Here is a 17,137-nt window from a genome sequence, read left to right on the forward strand (position 1 = left end):
GAAGATAATCGAGAAAGATAAACTTGGATACTCGAGAAAGATAAACTTGGAGAACAGAAATCACCCGTAGAGCATTCCAACGACATACGGCGTTGCGCGATCTACGACGCGTTGTCATCGACCAATCGAAAGGATGGAGCGGGAGGTCTGAAGATGACCGCATTCGCCGCGCAAGATAGCGAAGTTGGCCGATGAAGGGCCCGAGCGGTGAGCACCACATGAACCAACCATCAGTGCGCGCGGGTCGGTCGCGCGCGGTGGTTGGTCGTGTCGAGTTACCGGTGAATCTGTCGCGAGTGTCGCGTGTGCGCGTGTGAGATAAAGCGAGATGGCGAGCCAAGACGACATCGGCATCGGCGATTTCGTGTTGCTGGACGAGATTACGGTCGATCGCGTGGTGGAGAATCTCAAGACGAGGTGGGTACGCGCGACGCCGAGGACGCCGGCGAGGGTCGCGGATGCGATGACAGATGAACGGCTGAAGGGAGCGTTGTGCGCGCGCGCGCGCGCGTACGCACCACGCGTTCCCTTCGCCGTCGGCGACGGTGGGTCTCGTACCCTGTTCGGTTCGTCACGGCGTCCGCGAGAGGGTGTGGCCTACGTGTCAGCAGGTGTAGGCGATAGGTTTTACCTTTAAAAAGACTGTTTAAATAATAATCAAGTACGTTGGCTGACCGATTTTTCGTCGATTTTCAGAAAAAAATGGCGTTAGGATTATTTAAAAAGATTAATTACACGACAGGTAATTTTATCTAATGTCGACGACAGAGAAACGGAAGAGACGGGTGGATGATGTGAAACATCCGCAGTGACTTCACATAGAGAGATAAAAGAATGCAAATTATGAAATAATATACGCATTATTTCCGTTTTCCTTATTTTCTTTTTTATTTTTCTTATCTTTGCTGTAAAATGTTAAAAGCTATTCGTAATGTATGTTGAACTTGACCCACTGAAGGCAAAAATGTGAAGGTTGTTTCCACCAGTTGTTTAGCCTTGGTCAATTAATTTTGGTTAACGATAGTCTCTTTGTGCGCGAGGATCGTGAGGCTCATTTTTTTTGTTATAGTTAAAAAATGCGACAAAAAATGCGAAACTTTCAACTGCGCTACTAACAAACTTTACATGAGCTAATCCTATATCTCTATTTTTTATCATTTTAAATTTTATGTCAATTCTTACTTTAGTATCTTTATTAAAGTTTGGAGCTCTCTAAATAAAATTATTCTAGTTGAAAAAATAAATAGAAATCGAACATAACTTATTTTCATCTTCATCAAAATAAAATTATATAAAATAAAATTATATTATATTATATAAAAATATTTTACATGTAAATGACGACATATACATTTCGATGCTTTTTTAACAATCGACTACTTTTCGTAGAATAAAAGGCCATTTTATAAAATGCGTAAAAGTCACGTATATCTTAAGCATCTCACAATCAGTAGTAAAAATCCTGAGATAAGAATCAGTGAAAAACTTGGCGAGGTCATACACATGTCAAAGCATTCCAAATGAATTCCACGAATCTTCAACGCAAGCCAAACGACGCACTGGAACAGGAGAACCACAGTGTGTTCATATCATAAAAAGCAAGAATTACAGACAAACATCTCCAGCAACTACAGAAGATGCAGAAATTAAGAGAGATCAGAATATATATATATATATATATATATATATATATATATATATATATATATATTTTGCACGCTGATGCTCGTTAAAAATATTAAACAATAAGGATGGTTTTATTATTTTTACATAACATAAAGTCGTTTCTTTTTTTCTAGCTTCAGTTTGCCCTTATTTTCATACAGTTGATAACTTTAATGATTATAGTTTCTGTTATTTCCATGGAGTGAGTTGACACTAATTACTACTGGTTAACTCTATATTATGTGCTTTCCATGTATATTGCAGGTGGGTTGTAATTTAGAAATAGAATACCAGTCTGCAATAGAGCATGGTTGCAATCTTAAATGATAGCAATTGCGGAGCGATTGCATCGACGCTAACTGGCGTTAATTATAGTTAAACAGTTAATTCTTCGTCTTTCGCAGACGTAATTTAGAATAAAAAACAAACTTCAATTTAGAATAAAAAATTGCTATTTTTAGCAGCACGTTGGCACAGAATTAACCTAATTAACTGAGATCGTATGTCGATCCAAATCGAGCTAAATGCACCGCAAATAGTCAAACTAATCTCTCTTTCGCGAATAAATATTTTTCGTTTAATTTAAATTAATGAAAAATTGACACAGGGCTCAATTATAGAGATATTTAATATTAAATTATTTTAATATTAAAAATAATATTAAAAATTAATCAAATAAATTACAAAAGCCTAAGAACCAAGCGCCGATGTTAAATCATGAAAAAAATAATTATTATTTGTAAATCAATTGAATATATAAAAATTTTTTTATATACTTAATTAATATCTTTTATATATTTGATTGATATCTTATGAATTTTCTTTTCTCTTTTTAATTACATATTTTATTAAAAATTAATATTAATAATCTCTCTAGGCATTAATTTATTTAATTTTCAATTTTGGACGATCGTGACCTTTCGCATAAATCTTTTCTTTACATTGTAATCACATTAATCGATTCGTCTTTTTCGAAGATATGTAACTGACGCGTTATAAGCGACGTATATAAATTAAAAAATTGTAGCTCGCTGTCGCACAAAAAAGCACGTCAGGGAAATTATTCTGATTCACCTGACTATACTATTCTAACTATACCTGACTATATCCGATTATGCCTATATTATAGAAGCGTGGAATTGAATATCGCACTGCGAGCAACTGACGGAAGCGACAATACCTGTTGCATGGTTATGCGGACGTATAGTTTTATTATACGTACAAAAGAGCGTATTCACACGCAACGCGTGCTTGCGTGCGTCTCCCGTAAAGTCGCATGCGTGGAGACCGGAGGCACGATCTAATAACATAATTGAAGATAAAATAGGGACATTAATCCGTACGATTGCACGAGACACACTTTGTCTCATCAATATGTGTAATCTCGTGATTTATAAGAAATTTTTTATTTCCTTTTGCGGATATTACATTTCTTAAATGTTCAAGAAATATATAAATTCCTATAAATATATATAGTTAATATATTGTCAATTTTCATGATTTTTTGCAGAATTTCTTCGTAATTTCTTGTTCATAAAAAGAAAAAAAATACAATTTCTTATCATCATTTAGGCTAATTTGATAATGTTTTGAAAAAATTGTATTTTTTTATATTTTATAAAATATCTCAATTTTTTTATATTTTATTAAATATTTTATTAAATATTTTTATAAAATGTAATACTTATTGATTGACATTTGAATCGATTATAGTTGTCGAAGTCTAACGATGCAAGCGCATGACGCATTTCTTGGAAGCTATATATGTATATTTATGAGTGAAGATGAATGACGCGCTCTGATTCATCATACCCTGAAGTTACACCAAATGCATAATGGAAAATCGCGAATAGATCATTAAGTTAAATCAAATTGAGAGCATCAACAAAGAGAGCAATCAATTGGACAGAAATATCTAATTGAGTTAGGAACAAATTGCTTAGGATAAATAAATCCGATTAGATAGATGTAGAGAGATTAGAAATTTCTTAATCAGCTACTTAAAAAAATAGTTGTATAATATTTATAATGTACAATACTTAATTTTTAAAGAAGTAAACTGAAGATTTAAATTAGAGAAATATTTAAGTATATAAATATTAGTTTAAGCATATACAAATATAAAGAACGAATCTAAAAAATGAAATACGAATTTTTAGATTATAATTTAATATTATATTACAATTTAAGTAAATTATTTGAATCAATTTATCGCAATGTTATAATTTGACTAGAAAATATTTCCTGATGAAATATTTTCCGCATCTCAATTCCGCACTTTGTATGCTATTATATCTGTTATATAATTTATATATCTCTCTCCATAATCATGTTTCGAACGATTCAAATACGTATTATCAAATCACTTCCGAACTAGATTTCAAACGGGTTTGCTTACAATTTTTTTCTATGCTTCAACAAAACTACTAATACTGTTCCTTCTACAACTTTCACGGAAAAGGTCAAAAAACCATATCGGAAAAGTACACTTAAGAGATAAAGATCTTGGCTCTTTTTTTTAGTGTTAAAGATATCCGGCAGCGAAATGCGACCTTAACAAGAAATCTAACAAAACAAGTAATATAATACATAAAATGCAGTTATTTCCGCAATATAATAATTTCGCGAAAAGTATCTGAATTAAAAACGATTATCATAAAAAAATAATTGATATTATATAATATACATATATAGTATAGTATAATAATATACATATATATTTTATACAAGTGCAATCTCACATAATATGTACACTGAGAAAAAAAGTTGTTAACTTGACTAAACCATTTAACTAAATTATTATTTTTTAATTGAAATATTTAATTATTTAAATTAAATAATACATATTAAATCCAACATGACATCTATTTAACTTAAATATTCAAATATTAAAAAATAATAATTTAGTTAGACGATTTGATCAAGTTAACTTTTTTCTAAGTGTATATATAAGTCAATTACAAATGTTTCTCGTGACATTAAATATAAGTATGAGTTTTTATTTTTGCCAATTGTGTCACATTATTTCGGCCAACGACTCGCATTTTAATATCGTCCCCGACGGCAACATGAAACGAGAGACGAGCGAGTGCATTTAGCGGTAAACGGAGAATGGTGAACGTTCAAAGACGTATCCTAGGATACGCGTGATGAATATATACATATATATGTATATGCGGCTCGCGTAATCCTTATCGGGGTTCGTGTTGGCGATGAGTCATCATACTCGAATCATTGCATACCGGATTGTGTTCGCGTAATTTCGCGACATTCGGACGTAAGCGGTTGATAATTAATTATGAAGTACCAATTATCACACATGCTGGCAAAAAATAAAATAAAATAAGAATAAAATAGGAAAAATATATCGCAAATTTAATTTTTTTTAATGATTAAAGAGAATATAATTATTTTTATCATTTTATTTATCTTAAAGAATAGAATCGTTAACCCAGAATTTTTCAAGATTATTATCTTATAATTAATGGTATATACTGTAATTAAAATTATAAAAATAACACTTTTCGCCAATTAAATATTGGATTATTTAGCTTCTTTAGCTTATCAAAGGTCTTAAATCTTTTTAAGTCGAATTAGACTTTTTAAACGAAAAATATTCTTGCATATATCGAAAATATATAATTATATAATATAGAAATTATATATATATATATATATATATATATATATATATATATGCATATAATTATATAATATATAAATATATAATTTATTTAAAAACTTTACCACGAGTCAGAAGTGCAATTATTTGCACTAGTGAGTACGCAACATTGTCATCCAAGTAAAGAAAGAAAAGTGACTCATTATGCTTCGGTAATCTCAAAGTCGATCCTGTACGAGCGATAATTCTTATCTCTCGTTAGCGCGAATGAAAATATCAATTTATAATTTTTGTAAAACGTAAAACTTGAAGAATCTAAACAATTCCTAATCTGAATAAGACGTTTCCTCGAATATTGTGTACGCAAAATAAGAATATTCGCATTATTTCAATATTGTAAAAATAATTATTATTATTAAAAAAGATTTGATTTCAATCAGATAAATTTATTCACAATATGTCTCTGTTTTATTTAGCTAAATTTTCTCTCTTGTTCTCTATTGATATTCTATTGATATTCTGTTGCAGATTTAATGGAGGGAAGATTTATACGTACATCGGCGAAGTATGCGTTAGTGTGAATCCTTATAGAAGCACTAACATTTACGATGCAGACCATATTAATAAGTACAAAGGTACACGCAAATAAAATTATGCGGAAGAGGAAGAAAGAGAGAGAATATTAAAAATATTAATATTAATACTTAAAAAAAGGAGAATATTTAGATTATATCAAGATCATATACTTATATCAAGATTATATAATTAGATTAAAAAATGACGCATATTCTGTATATTGTATTCTGTATATTTCTTTTAATTTTTTTCTATTTTTAAAATTGCTTTCAGGTAGAGAATTGTTTGAAAATCCGCCGCACATCTTCGCGATCGCGGATGCAGTGCATAAAGAGATGAAGCAACAGGGCAGAGACACTTGTATAGTGATAAGCGGCGAATCAGGCTCCGGTAAAACGGAAGCTAGCAAAATCATTATGAAATATATCGCTGCCGTGACAAATTTAAGCGGACAACAAGAAATCGAGAGGTATAAATTATCAGTAAAACGAATCAGCAATTATCAACTTTCACTATCTAATCTATCTTGCGATACTCGATAAGCGATAAAGTTTAATATCTTACAAATGCATTTTTACAAACGATTGTAGATTATTAGATTGCTTGATATAAGATCTCATCAAAAATATTTTCATTTTGTGACGACAGTATTAAGCGTAATAAAACGTGATTGTGTATTCATCCGCAGGGTAAAGAATATTCTCATTCAATCGAACTCGATATTGGAAGCTTTCGGCAATGCCAAGACAAATAGGAACGATAACTCGTCACGGTTCGGAAAGTATATGGATATCAATTTTGATTTCAAAGGAGACCCTGTTGGCGGTCATGTAACCAATTATCTCCTTGAGAAATCACGGGTGGTGTATCAACAAAGGGGAGAACGCAACTTTCATTGCTTTTATCAGGTATCGTTGCAGGGTCTTTTCTAATCTTTATAGAAACTAAAGATTATAGATATTTATGGAAAATTATAGATTTATTATGGAAAACTATAGATTTATCATGGAAAATACATATTGCCAGGATTAAAGAATAACATTTGATTTTTTTAGTTATTAAATGGCTGTAGCGAGGCCGAATTGAACAAGCTACGTTTGGTTCGCGATCCGGCCGCCTACTACTTTGTCAGTAACGGAAGCAATAATAAAACGTCCATCTCCGACAGAGGTGACTATAAAACCGTTTGCACTGCCATGACCACCCTCGGATTCTCCCCGAATGAGACGCAGACCGTATGGAATATCATTGCTGGTATCTTGCATTTGGTAGGTATAGTTGACATAATCGCTATAAAATTACTTTTCTCCAACATCTCTTATATTTTTATTTCGGAGCCTTATATTAGTTTCATTCATTATTATTTTTTTTATTCTTTTTCAGGGTAACGTCACTTTCAGGTTGGATGACGATAAGCTCATAATTGAAAATAACAGTGCTTTAAATGACACCGCTAAATTGTTCTCTATAAGTTCGAAAGATCTGAGCACTGCTCTTTCACAAAGAGTCATAGCGGCGGGTGGAGAAGTCATGCAGAAGACTCACACTTTAATAGAAGCCGAGTATGGCCGAGATGCTCTGGCAAAGGTATAATTCATCCCGCGCATGCGAGTTCATTTTCTCCTTTATAGAATTTATTATATATTGAGAGAAATTTATAAATTTTTTAGGCTATATATGAACGATTGTTCACGTGGATAGTGTCGCGGGTAAATGATTCGATAAACGTGAATGACAACAACAAGATAAAGAGATACGGAACGCTGATCAGTGTACTTGACATCTATGGCTTCGAAATCTTCGACATGAATAGTTTTGAACAATTTTGCATCAATTATTGCAACGAGAAACTGCAACAGCTCTTCATTGGTAAGCATAATGCTATGCATGAAAATATTTTGAACTGTGAGAATTGTAAGATTATTATAATCGTAATTAAAAACATTTTTATTATAGAGTTGGTGCTGAAACAAGAGCAAGAGGAATATCAGAAGGAAGGAATTGCTTGGCAAAACATTGAATACTTCAACAATCAGATTATTTGCGATTTAGTTGAACAATCTCATAAGGGAATTATAGCGATCATGGATGAAGCTTGTCTCAATGTCGGGAAAGTTACTGACGAAGTAATTGCAAGATTTATATTTTTAAATTAATTAAAAAAATTAAGAAATTCTTCTGAGGATTAAAACAAAAAATACTTTATTCTCTAGATACTTCTCAATGCAATGGATAAAAAACTAGCAGATCATAAACACTATAGTTCCCGACAATTAAAGCCAATGGATAAAGAGTTGGAACATAGAACACAATTCAAGGTCAAACACTATGCCGGTGATGTGATTTACAATATCAATGGCTTCCTTGACAAAAATAAAGACACGCTTTTTCAAGATTTCAAACGTTTACTTTATAAAAGTAATAATTCCATAATTAGTAAAATGTGGCCTGAAGGTGCCCAAAATATTTTAAAGGTACAATGATGATCACGCATTTAACACTAAATGTAGCTAAATGTATTTATTTTATTATTAGATTTCGAAGAGATAATATTTAATTAAATTAGTTCGTTACTGAATTATTTTAGACAACGAAAAGGCCTTTAACTGCTGGCACATTGTTCCGGAATTCTATGATTGCACTGGTGAAAAACTTAACGAGTAAGGAACCGTTCTACGTTAGGTGTATAAAACCTAACGAAGTAAAATCTCCCGTCGTGTTCGACGACGAGAGAGTGAATCATCAAGTGAGATATTTGGGACTCTTGGAGAATATATTGGTGAGAAGAGCTGGTTTTGTTTACAGGCAACGATATGACAGATTCCTAAAAAGGTATTAGACAATAAAATTAAAGATTGTTTATATAAATTGTCAATCAATATATATAAAATAACAATAAAAATGTCAAAAAAGATATAATAAGATATGTAGATAAGAATTGCGCGAAGATTGAGAAATTAAGACAAAAGATTTATGAATTTATTCCTTAAAAAATCTTAAAACTAGTCCAAAGTTATAATTGTCGGAAAAGTTAAATTTATTTTTCATTGCTAGATATAAAATGATATCGCAATATACGTGGCCAAACTTCCGAGGTGGCAACGATAAGGACGGTGTACGCACATTGATGGAAGAAAAAAATTTCTCAAATGATGTTAAATATGGCCACACGAAGATATTTATTCGTTCGCCACAAACCTTATTTGCATTAGAGAAGGTTAGTCACAATATATACATAAATGATCTAATCTAATTTTAGACACATTACATATGACAATCTGCCTTCATATTACATATTGATATCACTTACAAATTGATATTGTTTCATTCATAGGCCCGCAGCGATTTAATACCGGGTATCGTGATCCTTCTGCAGAAACAATGGCGAGGATATCTCTGTCGTCAAAAGTACAAGAAGATGAAGGCCGCGTTAGTTCTAATGGATCATTATAAAAGATACAAACGACGTGTTTATATCAACGAGCTGGAGCGAACATTCAGAAATGCCAAGAGTATGCAAAATTATGGCAAGCATTTACCGTGGCCGCGCGAAAATTTCGCTATAAGATACATAGTACCTGCCTTGAAGAATATATATGCGAGATGGTGGGCGTGGATGGTGCTCAGAGTGATTCCTCGGGAAGATTGGCCGCAACTACGATTGAAAGTACATTTTTTTCGCTATTTCTTTTCTATTGTTATTATACGAGCTAATAAAAATTACCATTCGTCAATTTTAAAGAAAATAGAAATTATAAATTTAATTTCTTTTAAGCATAATTAATTTTATAATATCGTTATCAGATGGCAGCGGGTGCTGTGTTACGTTCAAAAAGATCTTACTGGGGCCAAGATCGTCGCTGGGAAGGAAATTACTTATCCAAACAGGATGAGAATCCTCAGAGTGATGTCTTCAATTCCTCGATAAACAATCTTCGAAACACTGATCATTTCAAGACTGTCCTGTTTAGCGCGTTTATCAGGAAAACCAACAGGTTTTTTTCATTTTGTCAATCTTGTCAATTTTTTAATATACAATGTAATAATCTGACAAATTATGTAGGTTTAACAAGCAAGCGGATCGTGTTTTGGTAGTAACAGAACATGCCGTGTATAAATTGGACGATGTGAAATTTAAAAACATGAGGAAAGGCATGCCAATCGCGGAAATCACCGGCCTTAGCGTTTCACCGGGAAAGGATCAATTTATCGCGATACATTCGAATCGCGGAAATGATTTTATTCTGTCCATCACTGCCAAAGATGACAGGATCGGAGAGCTAGTTGGCATACTTAGCAACCGATACTATCAGTAAGACGTTTTAAAAATATTTTAAAGAAAATATTCCTTAATGTTATATTTAAATATATCTGCATGCATTGTTTCTAATAGTTATGTATAAATATATAAAGAAAGTATTTAAAGATTGTAAATTTCAGAGAATTTAATGTAATTTAAGTGAAAATTATATTTTTTAATTGCGATCTTATTTTGAAAAATAATGAATAATAAGTCTTGTTTTTTTTTTAAAAGATTGCGCGGCGCCGATCTGCACGTAACAGTGGACATCAAGTTTAAATGCATGCTAGGCAATAAAAGCAAATTATTACGTATCGAAGTGATGCCTGACGTAAACGAGCCTACATTCAGGAAAGACGGTAATCAAATTATTTATGCCATTCCACCATCAGTAAGTATTATTGATGGTGGCACTAATACTAGACAACAAATTCGCACGGCCAGTTAAAATCTGACAAATTCGAGGCTGACAATGTATCGAATATATTTTATAATAATATATATATATATATATATATATATAGATTAAAATATGTTGAGCATCATGATACTATTGTTCAGAAAATCCAACAATTTCGCGAGACGATCAGATTTCGCGTTTGAAAGTTTTCCCAGTTAAAATGAATTGATTGTTCTTTTACAATGCATAATTTTTTATGCAATATTAATATTAATGACGTGTGAACGTTATGACGTATGAAGATGCAATGCAATTTTGTTAGTAAGATTCAATTGAAAGTCCGATCAATGTTTGCATTTATTACATAATCATTTCAATTAAATGATATATAGAGAAATTCTTATTGCATCCTATTGGATCGGCACATATATTGATCGGAAATTCAATTTTTTTTTCTAGAAAAAGTTTTGGCAGGAATTATAATTACAGCAAATAATACTTGATATAATCATGTTTTGTCAAAAAACATTAATTTTTCTCTAATATCTATCAATATTATTCACTCTATCTGTTTCTCTCAACAAGTTTAGTGTTAATGAAAAATTTTAAAAATATTAACATTTTCTTTTCAATTAAATGCTAAAAAATTTGAAACTTTATCACTGCTATGCTTGCATAATAAAAATGCTGAATTCAAAGATATTTATATTGCAGTACAAGTTATGTAATATATGTAAAAGTCACTTTGAGCATACCATAAATTTTATAAATGCTGATATATTTCGTTAAATGTTGTGCACATAAGGCGCATTTTTGTCTGTAAATAATTATATAGTATTATAAATATTGTTAGTAATGCATTATATAAAGCATTATAAATAATGCTTGTTACAATAGTGTAAACACGAAATGTGAATTTACGAAACTAAGTTTCACCAGAGTATAGTAAATGCATAATTTATAGGAGATAATTTATCTACTTTGTGGAGAAACTATCTATTTTGTGGAGTTTTATTTCCCACAAAAAAAATTCTATCAATGTTACAACGATTATATAGAATTTTTTATTAACTCTAACGTATTGTAAGCTTTCTACTTAGAATCAGATAGATCAAAATATTTTTACAGCTTTTTTATATAAATATACAAATTATATCAAAAGCAAAAGAATAGCAAGAGCAAGATATATAACTTTACACCATAGTGCCTGCCAATTCAATACAAAAATAAGAATTAAAAGTATTCTTTTCTAAGAGAAATTTTGCATCCTTCCGTGTACTTAGATCTAGAAGAGACTTAAAAGATGTAGGAATATATATATATATATATATATATATATATATATATATATATATAAATACATGTATAATTAATCAAAATGTATGTATTATTTTGATTAGTTCGATGTTAATTTTCGATTTAACACGTGAAAAAAGATTATTGTATATTGTCATAAATGTCATTAATTTACTATTTAAACATTTATGAAGCATTTGTTAGAAACAAGATAGTTCACTCTTTTTTTAGTTTATATTTCTATATTTATAGAAAAACAATTATGTTATTTTAATTGGTATAATTGTGATCACAAAGCGCTCTACAGCATGTTGAAAATGTCGTGCCATTGTTAGAAAATAAAATAAAATTTTCAACTTATCTCTTATTCATTTCTTATATTCCTATCATGTAACGAAAACAAAATTGAGTGTTACCCGCACTTTCATTATATTCAATATATACATGTCACAAAGAGCATTTGTATCATTTTTTTATTGTTGAAAAAAACAATATCTTTATACAAAAGAATCGACTACACTTTAGTCGATCCGTTGATACATGTATATGTATCCTAATTCTTTCGGCGGGTTTTCGGATAAAGCAACCTGCAAGAATAAATTTATGTAAAAAAAACGAAAGTTTTAAAATATAATCGCATAAAATATATAAAAAAAGATTATCTAGAAATAATGTCATACTTTTTCATCGTTAAATATCACCCATCGATCTTCCTTCAACAAATGACAAACGTAATGGCCTACCATCGTTGATGTGCCCATATGTGATATGAAGCCCACTAGTTTGTATCCTAAAGCCCAAAAAAACAAAAAATAAGAGAAAATACATTTGATTTCAATGATGAATAAACAAATTTAACTTTGTAAATCTTACTATAAATTTACTCAATAATTATCTTTATTTGCAGTTTATTTTTCGATCTGTATCATTTAGGCACTAATTATGTCTTTATTGTTTTTTAAGAGATATATTTTCTTTTAAATGATTAAGGCGACAATTCGTAGTTTGAGAAATAAATCATTTTATGACTTACGACTACTTCCGTCTCTAAAGTTTTCTTGCGTTGGCGTCGCAGTACTATCTGTTTCTTGGGCATCGAGCTCGGCCTGATGACTGAAAATCCAATCAGCTGCGCGCTCCAAGTTATTATTGGTTGCTTTGAGCGCCTTCGTCGCTTGCTCCCGTGTAAAACCCATAGCCGTTACCATCTCCAAAGCAGCTTGATCCGCCACAAATGTATCTTGAAATCAATCAATTAAATAATAGTCAATTAAAGAAAATCAAGTAATTATAGCTACTCGATGTCTGAAATGATCCTTACCTGGCTTGAAATCGACTCCGGGTGGCACAAACGGTTCATCGAAATCGGAATCCGCGATATGCTCCATCACCCAATTGGTCGCGGCCTCGAGACTGCGGTTTTCGGTAAAGTACAAGGCCCGTTTGCACGCATTCGGTGGAAAACCCATGTCCGTCAATTGATCAAGAAGAGCCGTATTATAAACAGGCGGAGGTGGAGTCACGCCGTCTGGCAACAATTCCTCACCAGGTTGTAAGCCGTTTCCGCGCAAAAAACTCAAATCTACCGTATCCGGCATTTCTACCGCTACGTCTAGCTTGATGGGCGTCCAATCCTCCTTTACAGTAAATTTCTTTAGATGGATTAATAAATAATCCGGGAAACTGGCTAGTCTAGTAGTTCTAAAAGAGAATGTTATATGAAAGAAGGATTCATCGTAAAAAATCAGATTAATCATTTTTTAACAAAATTATTTGAAAGAAATTAGATAGTAATCAAATGTACAATAATATTTACTTGTGTGCTATCGTTTTCTCGTTTAAAGCCGAACTGTAAAACTGTTCCACAATTTCTGAACGACTGAAACTTTCCAGACACGATGACAATTTTATACGAGGTCTTACGAGAGCATTGGAATCTAACTTTTGCCCTTTTGCTTCAGCTTCCTTTTTCTGAGTCTCGTAGGCAGTCACTTCATCCTTATATGATATTATTAGTTAATTACTTTTAGTAACAAAAACATCACTTTTTTCAAAAACACAATCAAATTATATGTACCTTATTCACTGCAGCTTCCAATGGTATCGGCAGTGGCAAGATATATTCCGGCCGATGTGTATATTTGACTTTATTAGATTTGCTACACTGATATCTTTCCTCCACTTTAAATTTAAAACATTCCGTGGGACACACCTCATGCCGACTGTTTCGCTATTCGATTAATTTGGCGATTAAAATGGCATCGACGGTAACGAATATTTAATAATTAAGTCTAATAGTACACAAAATATTCGATTAAAATCCGAAAGCGATATTAATAATTACATTGAGTAGATTAATCAGATAAAGAAGGAATTCCTGAGCGTCTTGTTGCCGGTTCGAAAAGAAGCCAGGATGTCCTCGACCAATCAGGACCTTAAACATGCGCGGAGGAATACCTTGCTGCAATTCATCATCAGATTTACTCGGTCGTTCTGAATATTTGCCAGAGAGTAAGCCAAAACCCAGTTTCGCCCTAGAAAAATGGCAATTTCTCGAATTATGGACAATTGCCAAATTCTTTTATCCACAACTACCACAACTTACATTTGAATATTAACGTCTGATGCTGGGTCATGATAATTTTGCTGAAATATCTGTAGCGCCTTCTTCTCATATCTGAAATTTACAACCAATCTTAATATTCCTTTTATTGATAAGAAACTCCATTATTCATCCAAAAGTGGCTATGATATGAAATATAATCATATGAAAAGAAGAAAATCATAAAAATTATATATACCTTTTAATAAAATCAGGAATAATGAATAACATTTGCATGACACTATTCAGATAACAAGAATTCCCCAGATTTATTAGTCCAGTATAACCAGGACCATATAATGGTGTAAGCTTGCTGGCAGCTTCCTGGAGAGACACCCATTCGCCGAACTTTTGATTGAGATCTAATTCTAGCTCAATCATCGACTTGTCCGTCTTTTCCATCTGCGCAATATTGATACCCCAATGTGACAGATGCAATGTTAAATTCGGGTCATCCACCATATCGTCCTCGTCGTATGAAAATACATCGGCCTTGCCGCCTTTCGTAATCGTGCCTAGTTTCACAGCCAGCGGATAACCGGTCGAACGATAGTGCTCGATCGCGTGGCCATTGCCGCCACTTCCATCATAGAACTTGCGACCGCAGAGTATGCTACCATCAGTCAGATTCAACCAAAGATTCTGCGTAAGATCGCATTTCTCGCATTTCCAACCACTCGGTGGAATCTTCTTGCCATTGTCCAGTTGTTTCAGATTCGCAGCGTGTCTAAAAAAATTAATAAATTTTATAATCTTATTCAATTAATAGAAATTTTTTTGAGATATCTATCATAAGATAAATGTTATTTCAGAGATTAAAAAAGATTGAAAGAGGAAAATTACTTATCTATCTATTAGAAAGAAAATTTTCATGTCTAATATATAATATATTTCGATTATAATTGAAATTTAATACTAATACATTTGATATTCTGTAAACACATGTGATGAAATACAGTATTATCTTTATATTTGGATACAATTTTTTTAGCACTTTTTTGCAATTAATTAAAATCATTCAATTAACTCCAAAAAATTTTCTCAATAAACTCACTTTGATTCTGATCTGACCTCTCCGTCCCATGTATTAGCTACAGCTTCTACTTGCGCAACTGCCCATGCACCTTCCATTTGTATTATAGTTTTGACAGCAAGCTCCACCTGTTTACAATTTTGTACATGTCCCTCAAACATTACATTAATTAACACAATTCTATGAATAAATCTTACCTTCTCAGGTAAATTGTTCGAAGGATAGGGAATGGACCAGAAATCAGGTAGAACGATTATATTATATTCCTCCTCGTAAGTATATTTCTGTTGATCGGGCATGAATCCACCGGCTGTTCCTATTGCCAACCGCGTGATCTTTTTTTCAGGCCCATCTCCTTGGTCTTCAGATGGAATCTACAAGATTTTTATATATGTTTTTTAAAGTCAGATAGAAAGACTTGCAAAAAAAAAAGATATATATGTATCTGATAGATTCTTCACATATAATTTTTTGTAATATTTTTAACAAGTTGCAAGAGTAAAAATTATACATTAATAAAAAATTCCAACATTTGAATAAATTATCAAGGATTTAAACATTATTTAGCAATATTCAGATATAGAAACAAACATATCAAACAACATTGTAACAGTCATCAAACAACAATAGAACTATATCTAGTATTAGCGAAGCACGCGTCAGACTTTGAATATAAATGACATTGCACTTAAAAATCAAAGTTCCACTTAAAGAGACAAGATCTTCAATATAATTTCTTGAATAAATTAAAATCACCTCTTTTCTTGTACGTTTGATGTGAAGATACACAGGATACGAAGTCTTATTGTAGTACCACATAACATGTTCCTGGCTCAAGCCGAGGAAAGACGTGAGGCTAACGTACAGACCAGTAGGCGAATCCTGAATGAAAAAATTTTCGATAATTCATGTTCGTCGCTCCGGGTGGTATCGAAAACAGAAAAAGACAAGAATATCTTACTGGCGTGTCGAAGGAGTAAATGCACTCTTCCTTGTATATCCTGTCGCCCCTTCGCGGGGTGTTGATCGTGTTCAGGTGTTTCGTCAACGGCATCAATTCCATGGCGAAAAAAGCAGTGCCGGCGTATAATTTTGACAATTTCTCCCTTTCCTCCTTCAACAGATCTCAACGCGAAGATCCGCGCGAACTCCGCTAAACCCCCGCCGCTAGAGGCGCTAGTTGTCATCTAACCTAACCCTAATCTAATCTGTGCACACACCGCCGCCGGCTCGCTTAAGGTGCCTTTACATGGGAGCGTTTTAGCGTCAAGCGTTAAAGCGTCAAAAAGTGTGACATGCGCAGTGTGCCTAGTGATTTGTTGAAACGCGCTGGAGCAGTCAGTAAATCATCTAAATTGCGGAATATTATCAATATTATCATTATTATCAATATTATCAATATTATCATTATTATCAAATATTATCAATATTATCATTATTATCAAATATTATCAATAAAATGTCAGTTAATTATCGTTATCATCAATGGTTATTAGAATGCAGCAGCATTATTAATCATGAATATAAGAAACAAAAAAAGTTACGTGCACACTCCACACGTTATATCCTATACAAAGAATACATTGTAATAAATAATATTCATGTTGTATTTAGAAAACATATATTTATGCCAATTATTCCTT

The 17,137-nt window shown here is 32.3% G+C and overlaps 2 protein-coding genes across 2 annotated transcripts; one reads left to right on the plus strand and one right to left on the minus strand.

The window, feature by feature from the left end:
* The first annotated feature begins 204 nt into the window (after window positions 1-204).
* Window positions 205-11,164, plus strand: LOC105254571 (myosin-IA). Its single transcript, XM_011263335.3, has 15 exons — window positions 205-417; window positions 5,816-5,922; window positions 6,137-6,332; window positions 6,552-6,771; window positions 6,919-7,131; window positions 7,247-7,450; window positions 7,534-7,732; window positions 7,820-7,989; window positions 8,077-8,337; window positions 8,451-8,695; window positions 8,918-9,080; window positions 9,198-9,530; window positions 9,668-9,858; window positions 9,927-10,175; window positions 10,398-11,164. The coding sequence occupies exons 1-15, from the start codon at window positions 329-331 to the stop codon at window positions 10,609-10,611; spliced, it is 3,054 nt and encodes a 1,017-aa protein (XP_011261637.1). The 5' UTR covers window positions 205-328; the 3' UTR covers window positions 10,612-11,164.
* A 942-nt stretch (window positions 11,165-12,106) lies between these two features.
* Window positions 12,107-16,678, minus strand: LOC105254570 (ubiquitin carboxyl-terminal hydrolase 5). Its single transcript, XM_011263334.3, has 13 exons — window positions 16,456-16,678; window positions 16,251-16,376; window positions 15,692-15,868; window positions 15,516-15,622; window positions 14,661-15,188; window positions 14,465-14,536; window positions 14,204-14,393; window positions 13,937-14,089; window positions 13,676-13,857; window positions 13,181-13,560; window positions 12,893-13,099; window positions 12,540-12,649; window positions 12,107-12,446 (listed from the first exon to the last, which is right to left on the minus strand). Exons 1-13 carry the CDS (start codon window positions 16,555-16,557, stop codon window positions 12,381-12,383), a joined length of 2,400 nt encoding a protein of 799 aa, XP_011261636.1. The 5' UTR covers window positions 16,558-16,678; the 3' UTR covers window positions 12,107-12,380.
* Between the last annotated feature and the right edge of the window lie 459 nt (window positions 16,679-17,137).

Source organism: Camponotus floridanus, unplaced genomic scaffold (assembly GCF_003227725.1).
Source record: "Camponotus floridanus strain SB8 unplaced genomic scaffold, Cflo_v7.5 scaffold2, whole genome shotgun sequence".
In the NCBI taxonomy this organism is placed as follows: domain Eukaryota; kingdom Metazoa; phylum Arthropoda; class Insecta; order Hymenoptera; family Formicidae; genus Camponotus; species Camponotus floridanus.